General features: G+C 36.1%; 1 protein-coding gene across 1 annotated transcript in view; it reads right to left on the bottom strand.

Moving 5' to 3' along the window:
* fra (neogenin protein frazzled) overlaps positions 1 to 23069 on the bottom strand; it is a 173226-nt gene that overhangs the window by 15846 nt on the left and 134311 nt on the right. Inside the window, exons 16-20 of the mRNA XM_089089232.1 lie at positions 18656 to 18815; positions 14829 to 15185; positions 11489 to 11669; positions 7426 to 7652; positions 4475 to 4582 (exon numbers count right to left, since the gene is read on the bottom strand). Coding sequence (XP_088945358.1) covers positions 4475 to 4582; positions 7426 to 7652; positions 11489 to 11669; positions 14829 to 15185; positions 18656 to 18815 — 1033 coding nt within the window. The remainder of the gene's footprint in view (positions 1 to 4474; positions 4583 to 7425; positions 7653 to 11488; positions 11670 to 14828; positions 15186 to 18655; positions 18816 to 23069) is intronic.

The following is a 23069-nucleotide window of genomic DNA, read 5'->3' on the forward strand; positions in this document are numbered from 1 at the left end:
GATATTCAAATTTTAGCAGTATGCTTTGATAGGAGGGTGGGGGGAGGGAATATGACGAACAAAACTGTATGAAATGACTAAATTTAAATATATAAATTCTTATTTATGTAGTGGGTTTTTTAAAATTGTTAGTTAACGATTGGATGGCAGAAAAAATTTTGGGTGAAAAATGACAATGACACAAAAATACACGTTTGGAAAAACATTTGTTAAAATTGCTTTTAAAAAATTGCTTTAGTACTCAAAACTAAAAGATTGTATATAACGTTTCTCGTATAATTATTTTATTAATGAACTTAATAAATTAAAAATTAAAATAAATCTACGAATTAATTCTTATTTTTCTAGTAATAAATTTGTGAAAGCTTAAAGTTAAAAGCAGCAGAGTTTTTTCGTGCTAAAGCTTCATATCTAAGAAAGTCACAGATCCTGGATGCAGGAGTAGCCACTACCTAGAAAGGAACGAACCACGGCCCATAGTAACCAAAAATTCAAAATAAGTTTAAAGGAACAACTGGCAAGCGGAAAAGGTTGTCATTTCTAGCTCACGGGGGATTAGAAACTATTATCTAAATTAGTCTTGATAGTAAATGTTGCTCTGAAAACAAATGTAAGAAATTTTGAAAATAGTATGGAAATCCTAAAAAACTTTGTCGGATCGATAAAAATCGTTGAAACCCTTACAATAGAAAGTGAGTTTACATAGTCAGATTGGCTTTCGGCACACAATCTTCCTTTTTCTAAAAGGAAAAGCTTTTTTTTTCAAAAAGCCTTTCTAATTTTTCCTTCCGATTCCTTTATATTTCATTTCTGAAAATCTAAAATTAATGACCGGTAACTGTAACCGATAACGGTCTATACCTGTAACGAGAGAGGGTAGTTGTGTAGCCACGGTAAGAAAAATGAACCAAATTGTGAAGAAGAAAAAAGGAGGATATTTCCAGCCACTGAGAAAAAGGAAGGCTAAATATGCAGATATTTCGATCGAGACCTCCGCTCGATAGTCGCTAAACTCGAGATAGAATAATCAGTTGCAGTAAACGTAACCGCCTATCCCGGTAACGGGGAAATTGTTGTTGTGCAACAATGGCAGCTGAGTCTAGAGATAACCAATAATCTATGTTACGGTAAAATAACAGTAGCTGGTAAATGACCTAGATCGGTAACAGGGGGTATACATCAGTTCAGGGCTGCAAGCGACGTTTGTAGAACTTCATTCACAGGGTTAGTATGAAAGCCACCCAGCTTGGTCTTAAAATAAATGCAGGAAAGACAAAAACAATGGCAACATCCAATTCCCCCCTACATATCAAATGTGCTGGTGAGGATGTTGAACAAGTTATTGAGTTTAAGTATTTGGGCAGGATCATAGAGAATACTGGATCAAGCACAAAAGAAGTCATAACTAGAATAGGTCAAGCTAACGCAGCCTTCAATCAACTGAAAAGAATCTGGAAATCAGGAATTATTCAAATCGCCTGAAGCTGCACTTGCTCAACAGTAACGTTTTACCAGTCCTCCTGTATGCCGCTGAGACTTGGAATTTAAACATTCAAAAAGAGAAGAAGATTCTTGCTTTTGAGAACAATTGACTCCGGAGGATTCTGTATATACATTGGTCGGAAAGGGTCCGAAACGATCCCATTCGGAGAATCACCAATCAACTACTAATAACCGACACCATCAGATCCCGTAGATGGATGTATCTCGGACACGTTTTAAGGCTGGAAAACCATCAAATCCCGAAGTCTACAGTTGAGTGGCAGCCAGTTGGAAGCCGGAAGCGAGGGAGACCTCGAAACACATTGAGGCGAACCTACAACAGTGACATATGCCGCCTGAATGCCTCTGTCCAACCAGATTGGGAAGATGTATACGCAGCGGCTCATCTCAGACCCGATTGGCGACTATTCAGTGATGCCCTAGGCGCCCCTGGCGGCGCAGGATCCAGGAGGATCTAAGGTCTAAGGTAAGGTAAGCAGCCTAACTGGGCCACAATAGCCCAATGAAATAAAAGAAAATACAAATGATAATGATAATAACGAAATGATTCAATGTAAATATGGGGTTTAAAATTACTTTTGTGTCGATTTTCGGCTATTTCATCTTATTTCAGATAAGCCGTGATCGATAACATAGTCATTGATCTTGCAATAAGTAAACAAGAAGAAATAAAAAAACATACGATTCTATAATACAACATAAATAAATTAACTCAATTTGAGAAATGGCTAAAGAGGGTCAAAAACACCAATCATTTGCTGAGTTTTGAAACATAGATCTGCAGATATTTGTTTAAGTCGCAAAGGCGCATCAACAATGTCAAATTTAGAAACGATTCTATGGTTCCGGTAGCACCGAGGCAAACGCAGCAAATGTCTTCGTAAACGCAGCAGTATTTTCTTCGTATTCTTCTTGCTAAGGAGGAAAGCAAAACCAGAAAGATAAAAAACAGCCGGGGCACAAAAACTAGAATAAAGACGGCGAAATCATTTTCGGTTATACCGACCACGATTGGGTGAAATTTTTCCGTAACCAACCCGCATGCTTTTCAGCACGCTGGATGTAATGGCGGAGCAAGTAGACGAAAGCAACGTGGAAAAAGATAGACCTAACCTTTTAATACTTGCTAACATGTTATAGTTGAAGAACTCAAGCAAACAGGCGATGCTGGTAGCTAAAAGCAAGTCAAAGTTGGCAATTAGACTTTGTTTTGTCCGTCTAAGAAGCAGAACATAATCAGCATAAGCAATGTGACTAATGCCTAAACTATCATTGTAAAAAACTGACCGCTGAAGACGTCGGAGACATGAAGCTAAAACACACTTAAATATACTCGGAGATAACACGGCACCTTACCTAACGCCTTTTTTAACAAGAATATGCTCCCCTACAGTACCCTTCCACTTCACCCTAACTGAAGAATTAGCATACCAATACTTAGTGTCTTGACCGACATATTTGCATAGTCCGCTTCGTTTTTTTCACTGGCTATTATTATTCTCATTTGTCTCTTCTTTACGATTCTCTCGTTTTGTCATCAAACCTATTTAGTCCCAAGTTTTATAAATTCTGAGCATGCATTTGATAAAGCTGATAGAAGAGCTTTAGTAAAGGTCCTGTCCTTGTATGATATACCAGATAAATATATAAGTGATTAGTGCTATGTACGAGAATAACATTGCTGCGGTTAAGGTAGGAAATGAAGTTAGTGGCTGGTTTGTATTAAGTAATTTCTGAGACCACACTGGCTAAGCGTGATGAGATGAAAAAAAAACTCTAAAAGAAGGAAAAAACAAGGATATTTGAAGCTAGTTAAAATGAAAAGTTAAAAATGCAAATGCTAAAAAAAAGTTAAATGCAAAAAGTAAAAATTCAAAAAGTTAAAAATGCTAGCTAAAATGCAAACAAATCGTAAAAAGCACCATTAAAATAAAAGCAAGACCCGTTCCAAGTAACGGCGAACCCCTCTCACCGCTTGCTTTTTTTTTTTTTTATTTAAGTGGTATTTTTACGGTTTGTTTTTATTAATTCTAGTGATTGTTTTTAACGGTCTTTTTTTATTTTTGCACTGAGGATAGTTGGGCGGAGGTCTCGACAACGGGAAAACACAGAATAAATTGGGGAGGTAAAAATCTCCTAGACTTAGGTTATGTTGATGGTTTGAGCATCCTAGACAAAAATGTTAGCGAAAGAATGAATTTCCAAAGATTTCAAGAGTTCAGGGTGCAAGAATAGGTTTGAACATTAATGTTAAGAAGACTATGTTGCTAAGACTTATAATAAGTGAAAGTGAAAAGGTGATGTTGAAGAGATGAATAAATGAAAGTGAAGAGGAGAATATCGATCAAGTGGACAGCTTTACTTACCTAGGTAGCATTATTAGTAAAGACGGTGGGTGTGATGTCAAATGTAGAATAGCCAAGATCAAAGGTGTTTTTCCACAGTCGAAAAAAGTTTAGAAAAAAAGAAAGATATTCTGCGAACCAAAATTAGAATATTGGAAGAAACAGCGATGACATTAACCAAGCACAGTTCTGAAGCATGGGGACATCGAAAGATGGAGGACGATTTGCCAGATGTTTTATAAAAAAAAATTGCACATGGATTGTTTTGGGTAGCCGACTGACTGACCGAATACAAAGGGCATACAGGTAACCACAATCCGTCCTTTAATTTCATTTATGATATTTGAAAGGGCACAGCAAGGCCACCAAAGCAACCACAAGTCCTATTCCATTAGACTCTTTCGTTTTTCATTATTTCTCCTTTCGTCAAAAAATCATTCTATCTCAAAGGATACCACAAGGACATTAAGGCAGCTACAGACCCTTGTCTGTAACTGAAAAATATTCATTTTGGAATTCAATTTAATCTTCATTTTCTTCATCATCATACACAAACTAGGACACTGTTAAAAAAAAAAGAAAAAAAAGAAATAAGCAGTTAGTTAAGAAAAGAACACGAAACTTACAATCGCGAGGCAGCTGAGTTAGTATGGGTAACATTAAAGGTTTAGTGCGGCGAGCTTTACGATATCCTGAATTAGTTGAACCTCTACTGATATCACTCACAGAGTCGCCTATAGACAAAATAAAAGAGAAATTAAAGGCAAAACAAAATATAAAAAGCGCATGCAGCATATAGGCCTACAGCGAAATAATCTCTATACAAAAAGGCTACTCATATGCAAAGTCTAAAAATAAAATAATTTTGCATAGTTTGATCCAAAGACCTTATATCAGAAGACTCACAATGTTGGTAAAATCATGTCTCAAAGTCAGGTGTGACTCGGAATTCCCGTGGGAGAATGTATATGATTCCTGTGGGAATCATATAAGGGCATTTTAATGTTCTTTTCGCTTCAAAATTCGACATATGACAGATAATCAAGAAGTAAGCTCAGTAGGGCAATGAGCCCAGGTCCAATAATGTACATATTAAAAAAAAACTATTGGGGCTTTTAGTACAAATAATAAGCTACCTTAGAACATAGTTATGACCATTATTTAAACACTTATCATAACGGGCACTAATTCGTCATAGAAAGATGCGGCCATCCATCTTCTGCTCACAGAAACACTCATCACATTTCCCCCGTAAAATTTGACGATGGACATTTGCTGGGTTGGTACTTTCTAGATTAAAAAGCAAATCACCAATCGTAACTCAGATGTAACAGGATTTTCAATTTGTATCCATTTTAAAGATGTACTACGTGATAAAGAGGTTTGAATATGATTGTAGGATAAATGAGATACCCAGGAGTAGCTTCAATCAAGATAACACCACGAACGCGATGAAAAATAGAAAGCGGAGCTAACTTTCTGAGCATACTTCGTGCAAGGTCATTCTGCCCACAAAAAAACAGCAACAACAAAAAACACGTTTAGATATATGAAAACAGCGATCTTTGGTGCCCTAAGTCTGAAATGAAGACCTTAAAATTCTATATACACCAAATAACTGGATTTTAAGCGATTTCACACGTCGTTCCTTTTTGAGCGGAAGAACGAAAAATATAAAAATATAAAACATTCATTTTGCATCAACTTTCTCACATATACCCTATAAATATCAATAAATGTCTAAAGATATATAAATATCTTTAAAGTCCAATATGTATAAGGTAATGAACCTGTTACCAACAAGCTACCATTCATCAACACAATCTTATGTCGTTTTTAAGTTATTGAAACCGGCAATAAGGTTTTGCAGTTTTTTTTAGTTCTTACTTCTTAGTGGTTATCGACGGGTGGTTAACTGAAAACATCCAGTTTTGTGCAATGAAAAATTAGATGGCAATATTGTTGAGATAGGAAGTGTAAATCTTCAAAACTTAGTGTGTGCACTTCAAAGTGGTATACCTTTCTTGAATTTCAGTGAACTTCTGTTATGGTCTGTTGTAGGATTAGTGTGTAACGCTAATCAACATACAAAATTCATAGGAATTACTCTTTCGAAGAGAAGAAAATATTTTAAATTTTTGACAAACATTTCAAAAGTTCCAAAATCACTTTTCTGTTCACAAACACTTTTCTGTTCACTTCACAAACAAAAGTTCGCAAACACTTTTCTGTTCCAAATCCTTAATCGACTTTAAAATGTTTATATCAGAAACTTCACGTGTGTATGACTAGTCAGCAGTCCATCCAAAAGTTCGTGTAACATTTTGTAAGAAACCGGTTTTTAGCGGTTAGACCATAACAGAAATTAATTTGCTGTTAATAGAGACTTTGTATGTATTCTGCATTATGACTCTGGGTAAAACTACGTTGAGAAACCTTAGATGAAATATATTCTCCGGAGACAAAATTGTTTCAAGAATAGCAATTATAGTTCACGTAGGCTATATTCTTCTTTTTATTGTTTGGTTATTTGAAGGCGCTAATAATTGACATCCTTGCAATTCTGGGCTCAGTGGAAGTTGAGATTCAACCCCAGGCCTTTGCCATTTTGTTGTAACAACTAAAGTTCTTATAGTAGAAGTGCGCATGCAAATAACATTCAGTACTGCAACCAAGACTTGAGCTTAAGCCTCGTTATTCCAAAGCAAGCATAGGAGCCTTTGGGCTACAATAATTGGGCTATATTTATTCTTTTCTCTTCTAAGGTCTATCTATACAAGTTGTATTTTGTCAACAAAGAAAAGACGCGTGAAGATTGCTTAAAATAGCATTATTTGGTGTCTATAGGTCTTTGGTTGGACCTAACCCTTCAAAAAGGAATAAAATTCTATACTACCCTAATAAATAAAAGAAGGTAAAATATACCTAAAATGCCAGTGCATATCAGAGAGGCAGCAATCTCATGCATAACACAAGCAAAGAAAAAGATAGATGAAAGAAGCAAGCTATTTTCTATAAGGATAAAACTATATCGTTGGCATGAAACACGGTACAGAAACTGTTTTTTAACCTTTTTTCCCACCTATCTTATAAAATGAGCAATAATTGTGTATATGTAAATTCGGAATAAAAGTTAACAGTTATCTGGGGAAAAAAAACTTTTTTTTAAAATAGCCTGCATGGGTCCGACACCCCTCCTCCCGTAAGTACAAGACAAAATTATTTTGCGCGTTCTTTCCATATTACTTCTAGTTCATGCCAGGGGACAATAAATTTCCTGATTGGCTTTTTTGGCCATGGGGACTCCAATGATGTTTTGTATCGATCCAATGCCATTTTTTAGAGGTTTCATTTTATTTTTCGAAATTTTCTCAAATTTGTTTTCAAAATATCATTTTATTATTAAGACTAATTTAGATAAGAATTGCCACTTCTGAATCAACTAGAAATCGCAATTTTTTTCCACTTACCAGTTTTTTTTTGTTTTTTTTTTTTTTATGCGGTATTTAGTCTTTGGGTACTAAGGGCAATACCGCTGCAACCCTGATAATATCACAGACTTACTGAAAGAACATACCCATATAAGCTGAAGAATAGCCTCTTCTGTCGAGAGAATCATTTGTTCGCAAGCCAGTAGCAGAAATTCCGCCATCTATTGAGTCCAAGTCCTGGGAAAGCCTCGGCAGTGGATCAACAGTACTTTGAGAACCAGAGCGTTGTTTATCCAGAGTTCGCATTTCCATTTTGTCATGATGTATCCATAGATCAGGAGGATTTTCGGGACGCATTGATCCTTTAACGTAGCTAAGAAAATAACATAGAAAATGTAAAACTTTTAAGGGATTATTTAAAAAAAATATTATAGAAACAGAATAAAGGTTGAAAAAGATTAAAAAAGAAAGAGAGAGAGAGAGAGAGAGAGAGAGAGAGAGAGAGAGAGAGAGAGAGAGAGAGAGAGGAAGAGAGAGACCGGAGGGGTTTTTGGACGTATTGTTCTTTTAACGTGGTTAGAAGAACACCATAGAAAAAAAATAGGAAAATGATGATAAAAAGAACAGAAACTGAAGAAGACAAATAAAAAACAGAGGATTTAAGAACATCAAAGAACAGTGAACTGACAATTTCCATTTCCATTTTACCATGATGTATTCACTGATCAGGAGCATTTTTGGGACGCAAATTTCCTTTAAGGTAGCTAAGAGAATAGCATAGAGAAAGTAAAACTTTTAATGGATTATTTAAAAAATATGATTAAAGAAACAGAATAAAGGTAGAAAAGGATTAAAAGAAGAAAAAATAGAGAGAGAGAGAGAGAGAGAGAGAGAGAGAGAGAGAGAGAGAGAGAGAGAGAGAGAGAGAGAGAGAGAGAGAGAGAGAGAGAGAGAGAGAGAGAGAGAGAGAGAGAGAGAGAGAGAGAGAGAGAGAGAGAGAGAGAGAGAGAGAGAGAGAGAGAGAGAGAGAGAGAGAGAGAGAGAGAGAGAGAGAGAGAGAGAGAGAGAGAGAGAGAGAGAGAGAGAGAGAGAGAGAGAGAGAGAGAGAGAGAGAGAGAGAGAGAGAGAGAGAGAGAGAGAGAGAGAGAGAGAGAGAGAGAGAGAAATGATGAAAGAGATAGAGAGGGGGAGAGAAATGATGAAAGAGATAGAGAGGGGGAGAGAAAGGGAGGGAGAAAGAGAGACAGAAAGAGGAGGGAGAAGGGCGGAGGGAGAAAACAGAGAGGGGGGGAATAGCAAAAGAGGGGGATGGAGAGAGTCGGAGAGAGTGGTTGCATAATTATACGTGAGATAAGAAAGTATATTCAACAAGAATAGGAATTGAAGAAAATAAGTAATAAGATAAGATAATATTTGTTAATGAAAAACAGCTATCGCAAACTATAAACGGGTGAATTCACGCTCTAGCGTCAAGTGAAACGAAAAAGGAACAACAAAAACAAACGATCAAACAAATACTGAAAATTACACAAGAGTTTATGTCAAATACCTAAAAACATTAAAAACAAAAACAAATTAAACTCATAAAATTAGAAGGCCAATGTCAAGTCAGAAAAATGCCAAAAAAAACGAAAACTGGTAAAATGAACAAGAGGATAAAATAAAATTAAAATAAAACTTAAGTTAATTAGTGACTAATAAACATAAAATGAAGAACTTTCAACTTTGCAAAAAGGGGATTAAAATTAATAACAGATGTAAAAAGTGAGTGGGGGGGGGGGGAGGCTGCGGAGATTCAGTGGTTGAAAAATTCAACTATGTAAGGGATAAAAGTTATTATATATCTTTCAGTGCAAACTTTTATTGGGGCAAGAAGGGGGATATTTGTTGACACAGAACGCGGGAGGTGGAGTCAAAGGGGTGAATATTGACCGGGGAAAAGGGGAGTTGTTCGAGGGTTATGAAGGGCATTGTTAGCGAAACGCAAGGTAATTTTTGCTCTTCTTTCCTTAAGGGTGACAAGATTAGCTCTCCTAAGAAGGGAAATATAAAGTACTTTACCCTCATTGAAGATAATTCTTAAGTAATGATCTCAGATCCTTAAATAACAAGTCTAAACTGTGGTATTTAAAAAAAAACTCAAAAGACTTAGTGATATTTAAAAGAAAAAAAAAACTCTAAACAGCCTTGAACTAAATCAGTGCTCACATTCAGCAAGTCTCTTCCCTCCGTTTACATGAACTTTTTTTTTAAATATGGATTAAACGATCCCCTTTAAAAGTCCACATAACAGGGGGGGGGGGGTAAAAATCCTTGTTAGATGAAATTTTTGAGATTTTTTTTTCTGAAAGTAAGTTCAAATTTCTTTAGCCTTGTTCTCAGAACAAACAACTACTACTATTACTAAGAAATTCACCGCAGCACCAAGCCGCCTGAGGCCAACACAGCTACGCAAGCTCCAAATCTTTTCAAAGCTTGCCTCTTTACACCCTCCCAGGAAGTTCCCATGTCCCTTCGATGTTTTTTTACGACATCCTCCCATCTCAACCACGGACAACTTGCTTTCCGTTTAGCCCTAAACGGTTGGCCAAAAGGGACAATCTTTGGCAATCTATCATCAGTCATCTGCAGAACGTGTACTAGTCATCTCAACCTTTCTGTCATTATAGTCCTAGAAAGCGGAATTGGACCACACTTTTCGTACAGCCTACTGTTTGACATACGGTCAGTCAGCAGGATACCCAAAACTATTTGTAGGCAATTTCTCTGGAAAACATTATAGCAAATCTTTCTCCGTTTTTCTGAGCGCCCATGCTTTAGAACCATATTTGAACACTGTCATCACTGTAGCTTCCAATACCCTAATCTTAGCTCGCAGACAAATCTTCCTATTCTTACAAACTTTTTCAACTATGAAAAAACACCCTGAGCCTTGGCTATTCTACTTTTAACATCTTCACTGCTCCCACCGTCTTTACTAATAATACTACCAAGATAAGTGAAGCTGGCAACTTGATTGATCTTTCCATTAGCCAACTTCGCCTTTTTCATCTTCACTTATTCCTAGCCTTAGCGATTTAGTCTTCTTAATATTAATTTTCAAACCTAAACTCGTAAAACCTCTAAAAGTTCATTCATTTTGCTCACACTCTCATCTAGGATGCTTAAACCATCAGCATACTCTAAGTCCAGGAAAGTTTTTCTTCCCCATTATCTGTTTTCTCCCATTGCCTTTCGTGTGCTCCTTAGACAAAGTCCATCAAAATGACCCATATCAATTGGAATAGAACGCAACCCTGTTTAACTCCTGATTTAATACGAAACCAGCTACTAACCTCATTTCCTACCTTAACCACAACAGTGTTATTCTCGCACATAGAACTAATCACTTTATATATTTATCTAGTATACCCCACAAGGATAGGGTTTTTGATAAAGCTCTTCTATCGGTTAAATTAAGCGCTTGTTCATAATCTATAAAACGGAGGACTAAAAGGGTTTGATGACTCAGGCACTTCTCAATTATTAATCTGAAAGTGAGAAATTGGTCGACATATCCTATACCCTCCCAAGTAATGTGCTACCTACAGAGTAGAAAAAACTGAAGGTCATAATCTATGAGTCTTCTGAAACGGAAAGCATGTCGTAAACAGAAAGCAGGTCGTCCTCGTGTGGGGTGGGAGGACGTCATAAAGAAAGATTTAAAGGAAATGAGAACTTCATGGGAGGGTGTAAAAAGAGAGGCTTTGAATAGATTGGGATGGAGAAGGAGCGTGCGTAGCTGTGTTGGCCTCAGGCGGTTTGGTGCTGCGGTGAGTTGTTAGTAGTAGTAGTAGTAGTAGTCTTCTGCTGCTTTTAAGTGTGAAAGAGGACTTTTTTATTCATTTGCTTTATAATTATAGTTCACCTGTACCTGTTAGTATTATGGTAATACCGTAGCCTCGATTATGCTGAAGGATTTTTCTCTTTTCTGGACTCCGAAGCAATCAATCACTATATTTATGAAAGTCTATTACTATATTTATATTTATATATCACTATATTTATGAAAGTCTATTATCGAAAAAATTATACAGTTAGACGAACGCAAAAAGAAAAGTAGACGAAGAAAGAAAAAAGATGAATGTGCAAAATGAACAAAGAATGAGATGAAACAAAAAAAAATATTTTCTTCTACATGAATAAACGAAAAGAAATAAAAAAAGGTACCCCTTCTTTGATCGATCCGGAGATTCATCTCTGGACCCAGTTTTGCGTTTGCAGGCAAAAACAAGCAGTATGGCCAGTAGTATTAAAATAATCCCTCCAGACGCTCCAAGTATTATATATAGCAGTGCATTTGATATACCACCACGAGAGTCACCTAAGCTTAGGGAACTTAGACCATGGGCTGAAAGTAAAAGAACTATAAATATTAACAATGGAGATGGAAATATAGCAATCATAGCAATCAAAAAAGGAATACAAGAAAACATATATATTTCTTAGAACAAGGAATAAAATTTTAATATGAATATATATAGGTCACATGTTACACAGCTTTATAATATTTAAAGTTTTATTACACCTTTAGAGAGGAATTATTTCAGTGCATCTTTTTACCGGCTTTACTCTGTGCAACAGCCTTACTTACACTCAAGCCACTCGAACCATTCAAAAATTAGACCGAATCCGGTACAATTCCTTTTATTTTCAGAAGTTTGACATTTAAGCCAACTCTTAATTTATTTTATTCGCTAATATTTCATTTGGGCTCTGGCCACAATTCTTGAACAAATTCTAACTCCATTCCACTTCTAGAATATTTTTCCTTGTACAAAGACAACTAGGCACACATGTGGATATTCATCGAGGCAGGGCCGGGGGGAGGGGTGCATGGGATTATTGAGACAGCAAATGTTGAGATGATTTACGTTACCCAAAGCTATGGGAAGATTTAGAAAGTAATAGATTTTCAAAGTGGAGAGGCCATTCAAAATAATCAAAGATCCAATCCGACCCTACTCTCCTTATTTTCAGAAGTTCAGCACTAAAGCAAATTCTATATTATTTTTATTCGTTAACGTTTTATTTGGGCTCTGACTCTGACTCATGAAGAAATTCCAACTCCATTCACTTCTAGAGAAAAGCTATTCATGTGCAGAGCCAAATAGACGCGTATTTAGATATTCATAGGGACTTGCTCGAGGGGAGGGGGATATTGTCGAAAAAATAAAAAAAATGAGATTTTTTTAGTTATACATAATTAAGGGAAAATCTTAAAAATAGTGAGATTTCAGAAGAGGAATAGGGTTTAGAGGCCTCCCTGAGTTGTAGCAGGGTCCTCATCTTACGAGACTCAAGGAGTCAACCAACATTATTCCCGAATCGCATGAAATAATTTATTTTTTTGCATAAAATAATAGAAAGCCATTTATATACTGTCATGGTATGCACAAAAATAAAGTACTGATGTAAAATTATTAACCTAAAATGGTTAAAACTGATAAACATATAGTTTGTCTCTATTGGCATTGATTTTGATCCTACTTATTAGGGCGAAAATGAAAGGAAACTTGAGATGGCTAGGGTAGAATTGAGGGATGAAGGATTACATATAGCCAAAGTTGAGCTTTTTGCCCATCCATATAGGGCCAAGCGAAAAGCAGGTCGCCTCCAAATCAAGTGGGATCATAAAGAACATCATAAATAAAATTGGGATTTCATGGGAGGGGGTAGGCCTAAAGAGTGAAACTTTGAATAGATTGGGGTGGCGGAGGAGCGTGCGAAGCTTTATTGGCCTCTGGCAGCTCGGTGATGCAGTGAGTTTCAACAGTAGTGGTGGTAGTAATAAGTTGCAATAGTCCAAGCATTGAACGACACATATTTGAAACTCAAATAAGACATAGGAGGCGTCATAGATAATACTACTACTTCTACCCAAAGCTCACTGCAAAACAAAATTGGCTACATCTTACACGGCGGCACAAATCCGTGCCTGAATGTTGTTTATATTTACATCAAGATTAAGTTTAGTAGAATGCTTACTAGATACAGAGGCATACCTCCCAGAATCGTATGACGTTTAAGATTTTTTTTTTATGATGTTTTTATCTCTCTTTTTCAAAATCTTTCTACGTTTCTTCATTTCTTTTATTACATATTATCAGTTTTTTTTTTTTTTTTTTTTTTTTTTTTTTTTTTTACAACACAAGGAGCACCTCATAATTCTTGTACAGTTTTTCAGATACTGTAAGTTTTTTCTTGGCCTTCCCCATAGATCAAGAATACTTACTTCGCGAAGAAATAAAGAGTATTTGATATTAAAGAGAAAATATACGTAATGTAAACAAGATTTCAAAAGCGCAAAGCGTATTGTAGTTGCATCCGTGTTTTAACAGTGTTGGTATTTATCAGAAGTGTTATCATTTTTTATTTCCTATTTTGTATTTGGTTTATACATTATGTAAGTTCATTTTCTTTGTATTTCGCAAGCTGAATTTTCTACTTTATTTACTCCCTAATAACAGCATTGTACTGTTTGTAAAAAAAAAAAAAAAATATATATATAATTTTAAATTCATTTGTAGATCCATTCAAAGCCTACTCAATGCCTGAAAATCCATTCAGTAAATCCATTCAATGCCTGAATATTCCGTAAATCATTTTTGTTTTTATATCATCTGTTGTATCTTCATTTGTATATATTTTTTTTTAATTACTTTATTTACTCCTCGATAAAAGCATTTTAATGTAAAGGGGAGTAAAAAATACTTATTATAATTTGTCTGTCCTTTTTCAATCTAAAAATTCCTTGTTCCAGAAAGCCAACGTTCGTGCGTAAGTTTTGACGTAAAGTGAAATCGTGTATAAATTTTATTCATAAGTACCAGCTTTCCATGTGAAGTCTCCAACAGTCTAGAAAACTCAGATTATATGACCAATCACATCTTTATATATCTCATTTTTTTTAATTAATACTTAATTGGCTCTATAATGAAATTACCTTCACATCATTAGGCTTTCGACTCATTATTAGGTTGTGTTTTTTTTTATCTGCTTTAATTAACGCTTTTGTCCCCTAGGCATTATGAAACTGTTTAAATATTTTTTTCAAATTGACTCATTACACGTGGTATTTTAAATTTAGCTATGTTTTTTTTTTGTAATTTTCCATGCGTCATAGATACATGCAAAAAGAGGGGGGGGGAAGAAGAAGAAAAAATTTAAATTTTCTTTCAGCCATTTATTAGCATATATTTCATTCACAGATCTACTTACAATATTTTTTTTACTTATTGAAAAATTTCAAGCTCACATAAAAATTTAAAGTGGAATCTTTTTGGCCTACAGCCGATTTTAAATATCCAATTAAACCATTAGCCCATTTTAAAAAAGGTCTTCAGAGACAAATTCAAGTAGAATTGTTTAGCATATACATTGTCGTAAATAGCGTATTATACATCGTAAATATAGTGGTGGTTGTAGATCACAAAAAGTTTATCAAAAATCAAAATAAAGAAAAAATTCTCGCTATAAAAAAAAGAAAGCTGACTATAATATGGCTTACCAGCTCCTGTTCTGTAAGTGACAACGGGAGAAAGCGGTCCATATCCTTTATTATTTCTTGCTTGAATCTTAAAAAAGTAGGTCGTATCTAAAGTGAGTCCTTTGATCAGTGTTGTCATTTTGTCACCAACAATTGCTTCAACAACCCAATCACGATCTCTTTGGCTATTATCTGTTGTATAAAATATAACATATCCAGTGATTTGGCCATTGGGTTGTTTTGGAGGTTGCCAGTTTAAGTTAATCATGGTGGGGTTGTCTTCCATGGGCACTACTGTTAAATCTCGTGGTGCAGAACTTGGTGCAGCTTCAAAAGTCGTGTTGAGCACAACTAGTGACCAAGCACTTTCTCTTCTTCCTGGAAATGAAAATGTTTGTTTACTCAAAAGCTTTTTATTAACAAAAAATACTAAAACTCATTAGAATCCATGAGCAATAAATCATCAGCTGTATTGATTGGCATTATAATTGAATTCTATACCTAACAAAAGGAAACGATGAACCATGAAATAAAATAAAAGAGAAAGCGAAATTGCCAAATCAAAAACCTGAAAACAAACAGTCAACAGTATTTTCTAAGACCATTCCCTCACCCCCCCCCCATGCCCCACCGGCCCTCCCCCGCCTAAAAAATTGAAACCTAAAAGATTTTTTATGCAATCAACCAAGACTTTATCTGTTAAGGTAACTTTAAAAAAAGTTATGCGATCAAGCGAACATTGCAAACCTTATGAAGCAAATTCCTCCGTACAGCCAACAGTCTTAATTTTTTTTAATTTTTTTCCGATAGTAAAATTATATTTTCTTTACAAACTGAGGAACGTAGAGGAGATATTAGAATACAAAATCTCTTTTTTTTATATATTTTAGTAAAGATGTATAAATGTTTTATACTCAATTAAATAGTCAACATAAACAAGTTTCATAATCAACATCAGTGACAAATGAATGAACCAAAAACATTCGTTATTTCCTCTACATCCACATATGGAATAGGATCTTAAACCGCTAAGTAAGGAGTTGCTTTGGCCAATGAGAAAAACTGCCACTCAGTATCAAGAAACGTAACATGAAGCTCCTTGGCCGCTCTTTGCGTCCTCCCGCAGGTGCGATATTTCGAAAAGTCCTTGTTTGCGAACCAGCCCCCCCCCCCCCGGGAAAAGGAAATCAGGGGGACAAAAATAGCCTCAAGGAATATCTGAAGCCATGGGAGGGGGACACCAAAGTGGACATAGGAAATCATTCCAAAGTTTTTTTTGCAGCTGGGCAGGACAGTCTATCGTCTGGTTCCCGACGAAAGTAAAAAAGTAATAAATTCTTGGTAATTCGAGAGCAGGGGCTACATGCAAAGGTTCATGCCCAGACCATCCAAAATTTCGAAATATTTTCTGACATTTTTCACTTAATTCACCTGTTTGGCAAACTTTTTACACTTACTACACCCCAACCCGCTCTCCGTATTTTTTAAATGTAACTTAATAAGAACAAAAAATAGTTTCCGTAATTTAAGAACAGAGTAAAAACCTTTAAAAGTAACTAATTAAAGACAGAGGGGCTGAATACAAATAAAAAACGTTAACATGAAATATGTTGCAGCACATTTTTTCGAAAAGATTGGAAGAATTGAAAAATGTGCTTGGAGTTTTTTTTTACAATAATCTAGTTTTTTTCTAAAAGATTTTTTTAAGGCATTCAAGACACGGCCCAAGATTATTAGTCCAGTTCCACCACACTCTTCCTTTTTTGCCACAGAGCCCTCCCCCTCCTGTAACAGCAATAGCGTAGCTACAGAAGTTACGAGCTAAAGAGGTCAAAAGACACTTTAATACAAGTGCACATTTTTCCTTTTTGAATTTCACACCATCTAATCTTCAAACGTTTGAATTAAGAAAATGCGAAATCTGATTTATTACGCAAATTATGACCGACCTTAAAAGAACCACAAAAACAAAAATGAACAGGCGAGGTCACCGAATGAATTTCTATAGGTATGTCAAATTGAAAGCAAAATTCTTTAGTCTTTAGAAAATTTTCGGTTTTTCTGTGCCTATCTAGAAAAAAAGAACTAATAAAATATACCTCTAGCTTACCCTTTTTCTTACATTTGTGCTTAAAAAGTTCTTTTTTTTTAGAACTCTTTTCTTTAGGAAGGCATAACGGATTAGCTCAAATACCAAAGCTGTTTAGTCGTTTTCGCTTCACATAATTCGCCGTCTTTTGTCAGAAGCAAATACTGTATGTAAGCTAGATCCAAATGCCAGCGAAACTGCATTAAAAAAGTCAAGACAATTAATCATGTCTTAGTGGGTATAGTGGCTTGTCTTGATTGGTAAATACCGTTAGTAAGGATCCTTCATTTTCGGAGAATAACGCGAATAAGACCAATAGCGATTATCAGCGTACAAATGGAAAGCTTTCATTTAAAAGAGCGGAAACTAAAAGCTTAAAAGCATAATTTTCCCGATCAGAGAAAAGAGTTTTCAATGGAAGATAGAAGCGAACCACATATTCAGTACACATTTATCACCTCAATTGATAATACAATCACAATAATACATATTACCAGATAATATAGAAAAGGTAGTTCAAAACGCGCAGTGGCACCAATTGGTGAAGGGGAGGTAGTGGATGAGATTATGTTCTTCAAGTGCATTTTTCGCCCTTACCCCTATACCTTGAAACAATCTTTTTTTAGTGTTTTTATTGAAAAATTGCAAATAAAAGACTAATTTGTCCCGCCTCCTGGATTTGAAAAAAATAAATTTTGCCCCCCCCCGTAATTTTTTTTAAATTAACGCCACTGAATACGCAAGTAGCTATTAACTAGTGGCATAGAGGAAAAGCCACAGGGAGTTCGGTACTACAGATGCTGACAGTAATCTTTTATAAATTAATACTTCAATAATATTCACCCGCATAAAAATACTCTTTTCTATAAAGGACGTGGTATCAGGCCACCAAAGCAATATTCAATTCCTATCAGAACTTAGCAAAAGAGGCCTAGTAATTAAAATTAGCAATTCAAAGCTTATACGGTCAACCTTGATTCTCGAGCTTCTCACACTTCGAACACAACTAACACTTTTGACATTTCAAAAGTGTCAAACTGTGTTCAAATGTCAATATTGTGTTCGAAGTGACATTGACACTTCGAACACAACATTTGACACTTCGAGAGTCAAATGTCTCGGTATTCGAACAAAACGTTGGTTCTTGAACACCACTGACGTGTGGCTGCAAGACCAGACGGAAGTAACAATCTAGAACTAACCACCATGTCGTGAATACTTTCTCGTTGAATTATGCATCTCTTTTCTTATTACACTGGACACTTATTTTCCCCTTATTAGCCTTTACAAAATGTGACCATATCTTGAACAATTCAACAGACAACGAATTCTGGTAGAGAACCAAAGTTTGATAGTAGTTGAACAAAGCAATACCCTTACATTTTTCACAAGAATATCACTCAAACCATAATACAGTAAATACTAACCAAACACTCATTTTACTGATAAAATAACATATTAAATAATCATCAAAGACCCATCAGTTTAGAGGCAATTATACCCTACCTGCTGTCGTTTCGGCGGCGCAACCCCCCAATGTTGGCGGGGGGGGGGGTGGTCAATGAAATCGTGTGATTAAAACCGATTAAGGTACTTTAAATATGCTAATATTTATAAATACCACTATTGAAATAAAAATGGCTTCCTTATTCATACATATGAAGCAAAAAAGGGGGCCGAATATACAAGGGCGTATGTCACATATCGAATTTTTGTAAAGGGGGTCAATTTAGTTAAAGTAACTGTAAAAGCAACTTACCCTTCATAACTTTGACAGTGAATTCATACTGGGTGTTCGGTTTCAAATCGTCAATCATACAGTTCAGATCCGTCGAGTTGAAATACCTATAGCGAACATTTGTCGCAGAGCCAAAATACGGTGTATACCGAACAACATAGTATCGGTTGTCATTAGTCGGCTGAAAAAAAAAAAATTAAATTTAGTTTAACATAGAATTCAAATTATGATTATAAAGTTAATGATATTAAAGAAAATGTATATGCACAAATGGATAATTTAAAATAAAACAATACATAAATTGGGTTTAAAAAAATATATAAATGATAATTGGGTTTGGGATTTTGACGGGGATAAGGTCATCAATGCTTACCATGCCTTTGTTAAAAAAAAAAAAAAATTGACGATATATGTTTCGTAATGAAGAAAGACAAGTCGGGGCAAAAGTCGACGTTCAACATTTTATAAAAGCTCCAAGCAATGAAATGGCAATAAACTACAACATCACAGTTTATAAGGGCATAAACCAGGAATATGATACTGTATCAGCCTCTGTTAAAAAAAAAAACAACAAAGGTTTGGTTTTATGTTTTTCATAATGACAAAAGAAAAGCCAAAGCAAAAGTTTTAAAGGTCCAATAACAAAAGAAACTAACTTTACAAAGGCGCTAATTCTAATTTAAGATAATTTAAAAAATTTAAGGGATTGATTGATGAAAATGAAGCACATATAAATGTTATTAGAAAACTAGTTAAAGTGAGAATCTCAAACGCTAAATAAAAAGGCTTGGAAGAAACGACAGCAAGAATCACATTGAATTGTCAACAAAATTTTGAACAGTGATATGTGCTTGGAAGGTAGAAAAGACGTATTTATTAAGGAGAGAGGCGACCCACCACAATGTTAAGCGATTTCCGATCCTAGAGGTCGCAGAGAGACGGCGGTGATCGCATTTTGTAGCCCAAGCTCAAACTAAGAAACGTAAAAAATTTCACCCCCCTCCGACTTTATCTTCATGGGTAAAAGTGGGCCGGAAGTTTCGTCCCTCCGACCACAGCCCCCCTTTAACGTTGTCCGATCGGGCTGAAATTTAGAGTTTCAGCTTTACTAGGGACCGGGAGTTTATCCTCTAAATTTCAACTCAATCCGATCACTCCTTACCTGTTTTCAAAAAACCAGACATAGCCACTGAATGTTCATTTCTCTTCTTTTTTTTTAGCCTCGCCTACAGGCCACAGTTGGCAACGGATCCGGGTGAATGAGGACTCATTCGAAGCGGAATTCGACCTGTTAGGGCCTTTTGATATTTTCAGACCGAAAAAATTTTCCACGGAATTTACATTTACGAATAACCTCGTTTTCCTATAAGAGCCCATGTTAATTTTTCCCAGCACAGCCCCCTTTAACATTGTTTGATCGGGCTCAAAATTAGAGAACAAGCTTTCCTGGGGACTAGCAGTATATGCACAAAATTTCATCTCAATTCGATCACTCTTTCCCTATTTTGCAAGAGCCAAACATCAAGTTTTGTGGGGATTTGCTTGCGTCAAAAATAGATTGCAGAGACTAAAAATAATATAACAATTGTCTCTGTGGTAAGTGGTCGCTACTCCTGACTGTCAGGCGGAAGACGCGGGTTCGATTCCCCGTCAGATGAAATATTTTATATATTGAATTTAAAGTTTACAAAAGAAACTCAGTTTTTTTTTTTAATTCCAATCTATTAAATCCTTCGGCTCAACAGGCATCTCCAGAAGAATATCACAGTCGGCCTTCAGGTTACAGGTAAGTCTCCACTGCTTTGATAACATGCCGTATACCCGCATGCTCGAAGACAAGTTGAAAAAAGAAAATCTTACATTTGATTTGAGTATTCAGGAATTAAAAGCCTTAACACAAGAATCTTCAAGAGCGGCGGGTTTGGGGGGCGGCAGCCCCCAAACTTTAACTCCTGACACGATCAGCTAACAGTTAGTCAAGCAATAATAAGTAATAAACTGTACAAAAATGTGAAGAAATTATTTGAAAAAAACTACGTTTTCTAAAGAGTTAAAGAGGCTGAGTCACAAGTTCGAACCTTAAAACGTACCGGGATTAGGAGGTACAGTTGGGGGGCTGCCGCCCCCCCAAACTCCCTGCTTTCCCAGACTTTAAATAAAAAAAACAAGTTTTTTGAACTGAAAGTAAGGAGCGACATTAAAACTTAAAACGAACAGAAATTATTCCGTATATGAAAGGGGCTGTGCCCTCCTCAACGCCTCGCTCTTTACGCTAAAGTTTTTATTGTTTAAAAAAAAGAGTTGTGAGAACGTCAAACTTTAGCGTAAAGAGCGAGGCGTTGAGGAGGGCACAGCCCCTTTCATATACGGAATAATTTCTGTTCGTTTTAAGTTTTAATGTCGCTCCTTACTTTCAGTTTAAAAAACTTGTTTTTTTTTTATTTAAAGGCTGCGAAAGCGGGGAGTTGTACCTCCTAATCCCTGTACGTTTTAAGGTTCGAACTTGTGACTCAGCCTCTTTAACTCTTTAGAAAACGTAGTTTTTTTCAAATAATTATCTATAAAGCTTTAAGAAATTAAATGAGGTGATGTATGAATCTAAACTGCTAAAACAAACGGCACAGAAAAAACTTTCTGAGGTAAAGATGAACAAAAATGGACAATGAAATACGGCTGGAAAACAAGGAACAGCGATGACTGACCAAAAAAACTATCTAAATAGGTCAGGACTTTAAGAAAGAATTCGTATTTTTCACACGGTGGCTGTACCGAACCTGTGGTGACGTCATGACATCAAGAAACTAACTTCTAATCTTCTAACTGTGGTTAGAAGAAACTGAGAATCCAGATATAGAAGACTGCCGCGTGCCAAGTGCCCACTCATCTTATTTTCTGCTCGTTTTGAGTTTAAATAAGTTAATTATCGTAATTTCTATTCGTTTTTGGTTTCAATTATTTATTAATGGTTATTTGTTTGTAGTTTTACGCTTGGAAAATTATTAACTTTATTTCTACTCATTTTCGGTTTAATGTAGCTCTTTACTTTTTTTGAAAAACTTATTCCACGGAAAAAGCTTTTTAGAATAATCAGAGGCAACGCTGTAGCGTTGCCTATAGTAAAGGCCATACTGCTACAATGTTTTATTATTTTTTATTTTATTTTTTTTTCCAGAGGCACTTCATACGGAAGGGGTCGTCTTAGAAACTTCAAAGGGGTCTCATTTGACTGGAAATCGAGAGTTCTAGTGCCCTTTTCAATAGTCAAAAATGATTGGAGGGCCACTAGCACCCCTCACGCCAATCACTTCTCCAAACACATCCAATCAAAATTTTGAGATAGCCATTTTGTTCAGCGTAGTTGATTTCCAGATAAAAAATATGTTTTTGAGGAGGACACTCCCCCACCACCCCCAAGGCAAGAGTTTTAAGTTATGCCCTGGGGGAATATCAGGTTTTTATAGAATGCCATGTCGTAGAAACTTCAAAACAGGCTCATTTGACTGGAAATTCAAAGGGCTAGTAGCATATTCCATAGTCAAAATTGATTGGAGGTCCCCTAGCCCCCCCCCCACGCCCAGCATTTCCCCAAACACATCGCATCAAAATTTTGAGATAGCCATTTTGTTCAGCGTAGTTTATTTCCAGATATAAAATAGATTTTGAGGAGGACACTCCCCCACAACCCTCAGGTCAAGGGTTTTAAGTTATGCCCTGGGGGCATATAAGGTTTTTATAGAAGCCGTTGTCGTAGAAACTTCAAAAAAGGCTCATTCGATTGGCAATTCAAAGGGATAGTGCCCTTTTTAATAGTGTAAAGTGTTTGGAGGGCACCTCGTCCCCCCCCCCCCCACACCCATCATTCCCCCAAACACATCCAATCAAAATTTTGAGATAGCCATTTTGTTCAACGTAGTTGATTTCCAAATAGAAAATATGTTTTTGAGGAGGACAATCCCCCACAACCCTTAGGGCAAGGGTTTTAAGTTTTGCCATGGGGGCATATAAGTTTTTTATAGAAGGCGTTGTCGTAGAAAATTCAAAAAGGCTCATTCGATTAGAAATTCAAAGGGCTAGTGGCCTTTTTAATAGTCGAAAGTGATTGGAGGGCAACTAGCCCCCCCCCCGCCCCCTGGCCATCATTCCCCCAAACACAACCACTCAAAATTTTGAGATAGCCATTTTGTTCAGCGTGGTTGATTGACAGATAGAAAATATGTTTTTGAGGAGGACACTCCCCCACAACCCTTAGGGCAAGGGTTTTAAGTTATACTCTGGGGCATATAAGGTTTTTATAGAAGGCGTTGTCGTAGAAACTTCAAAAAAGGCTTTTTAATAGTCGAAAGTGATTGGAGGGCAACTAGCCCCCCCCCACGCCCATCATATAGTGCCATTTTTAATAGTCTAATTTGTTTGGAGGGCAACTAGCCCCCCCCCC

Source organism: Artemia sp. Qi Xiang Cuo, chromosome 5, assembly GCF_049724085.1.
Source record: "Artemia sp. Qi Xiang Cuo chromosome 5, ASM4972408v1, whole genome shotgun sequence".
In the NCBI taxonomy this organism is placed as follows: Eukaryota; Metazoa; Arthropoda; class Branchiopoda; order Anostraca; family Artemiidae; genus Artemia; species Artemia sp. Qi Xiang Cuo.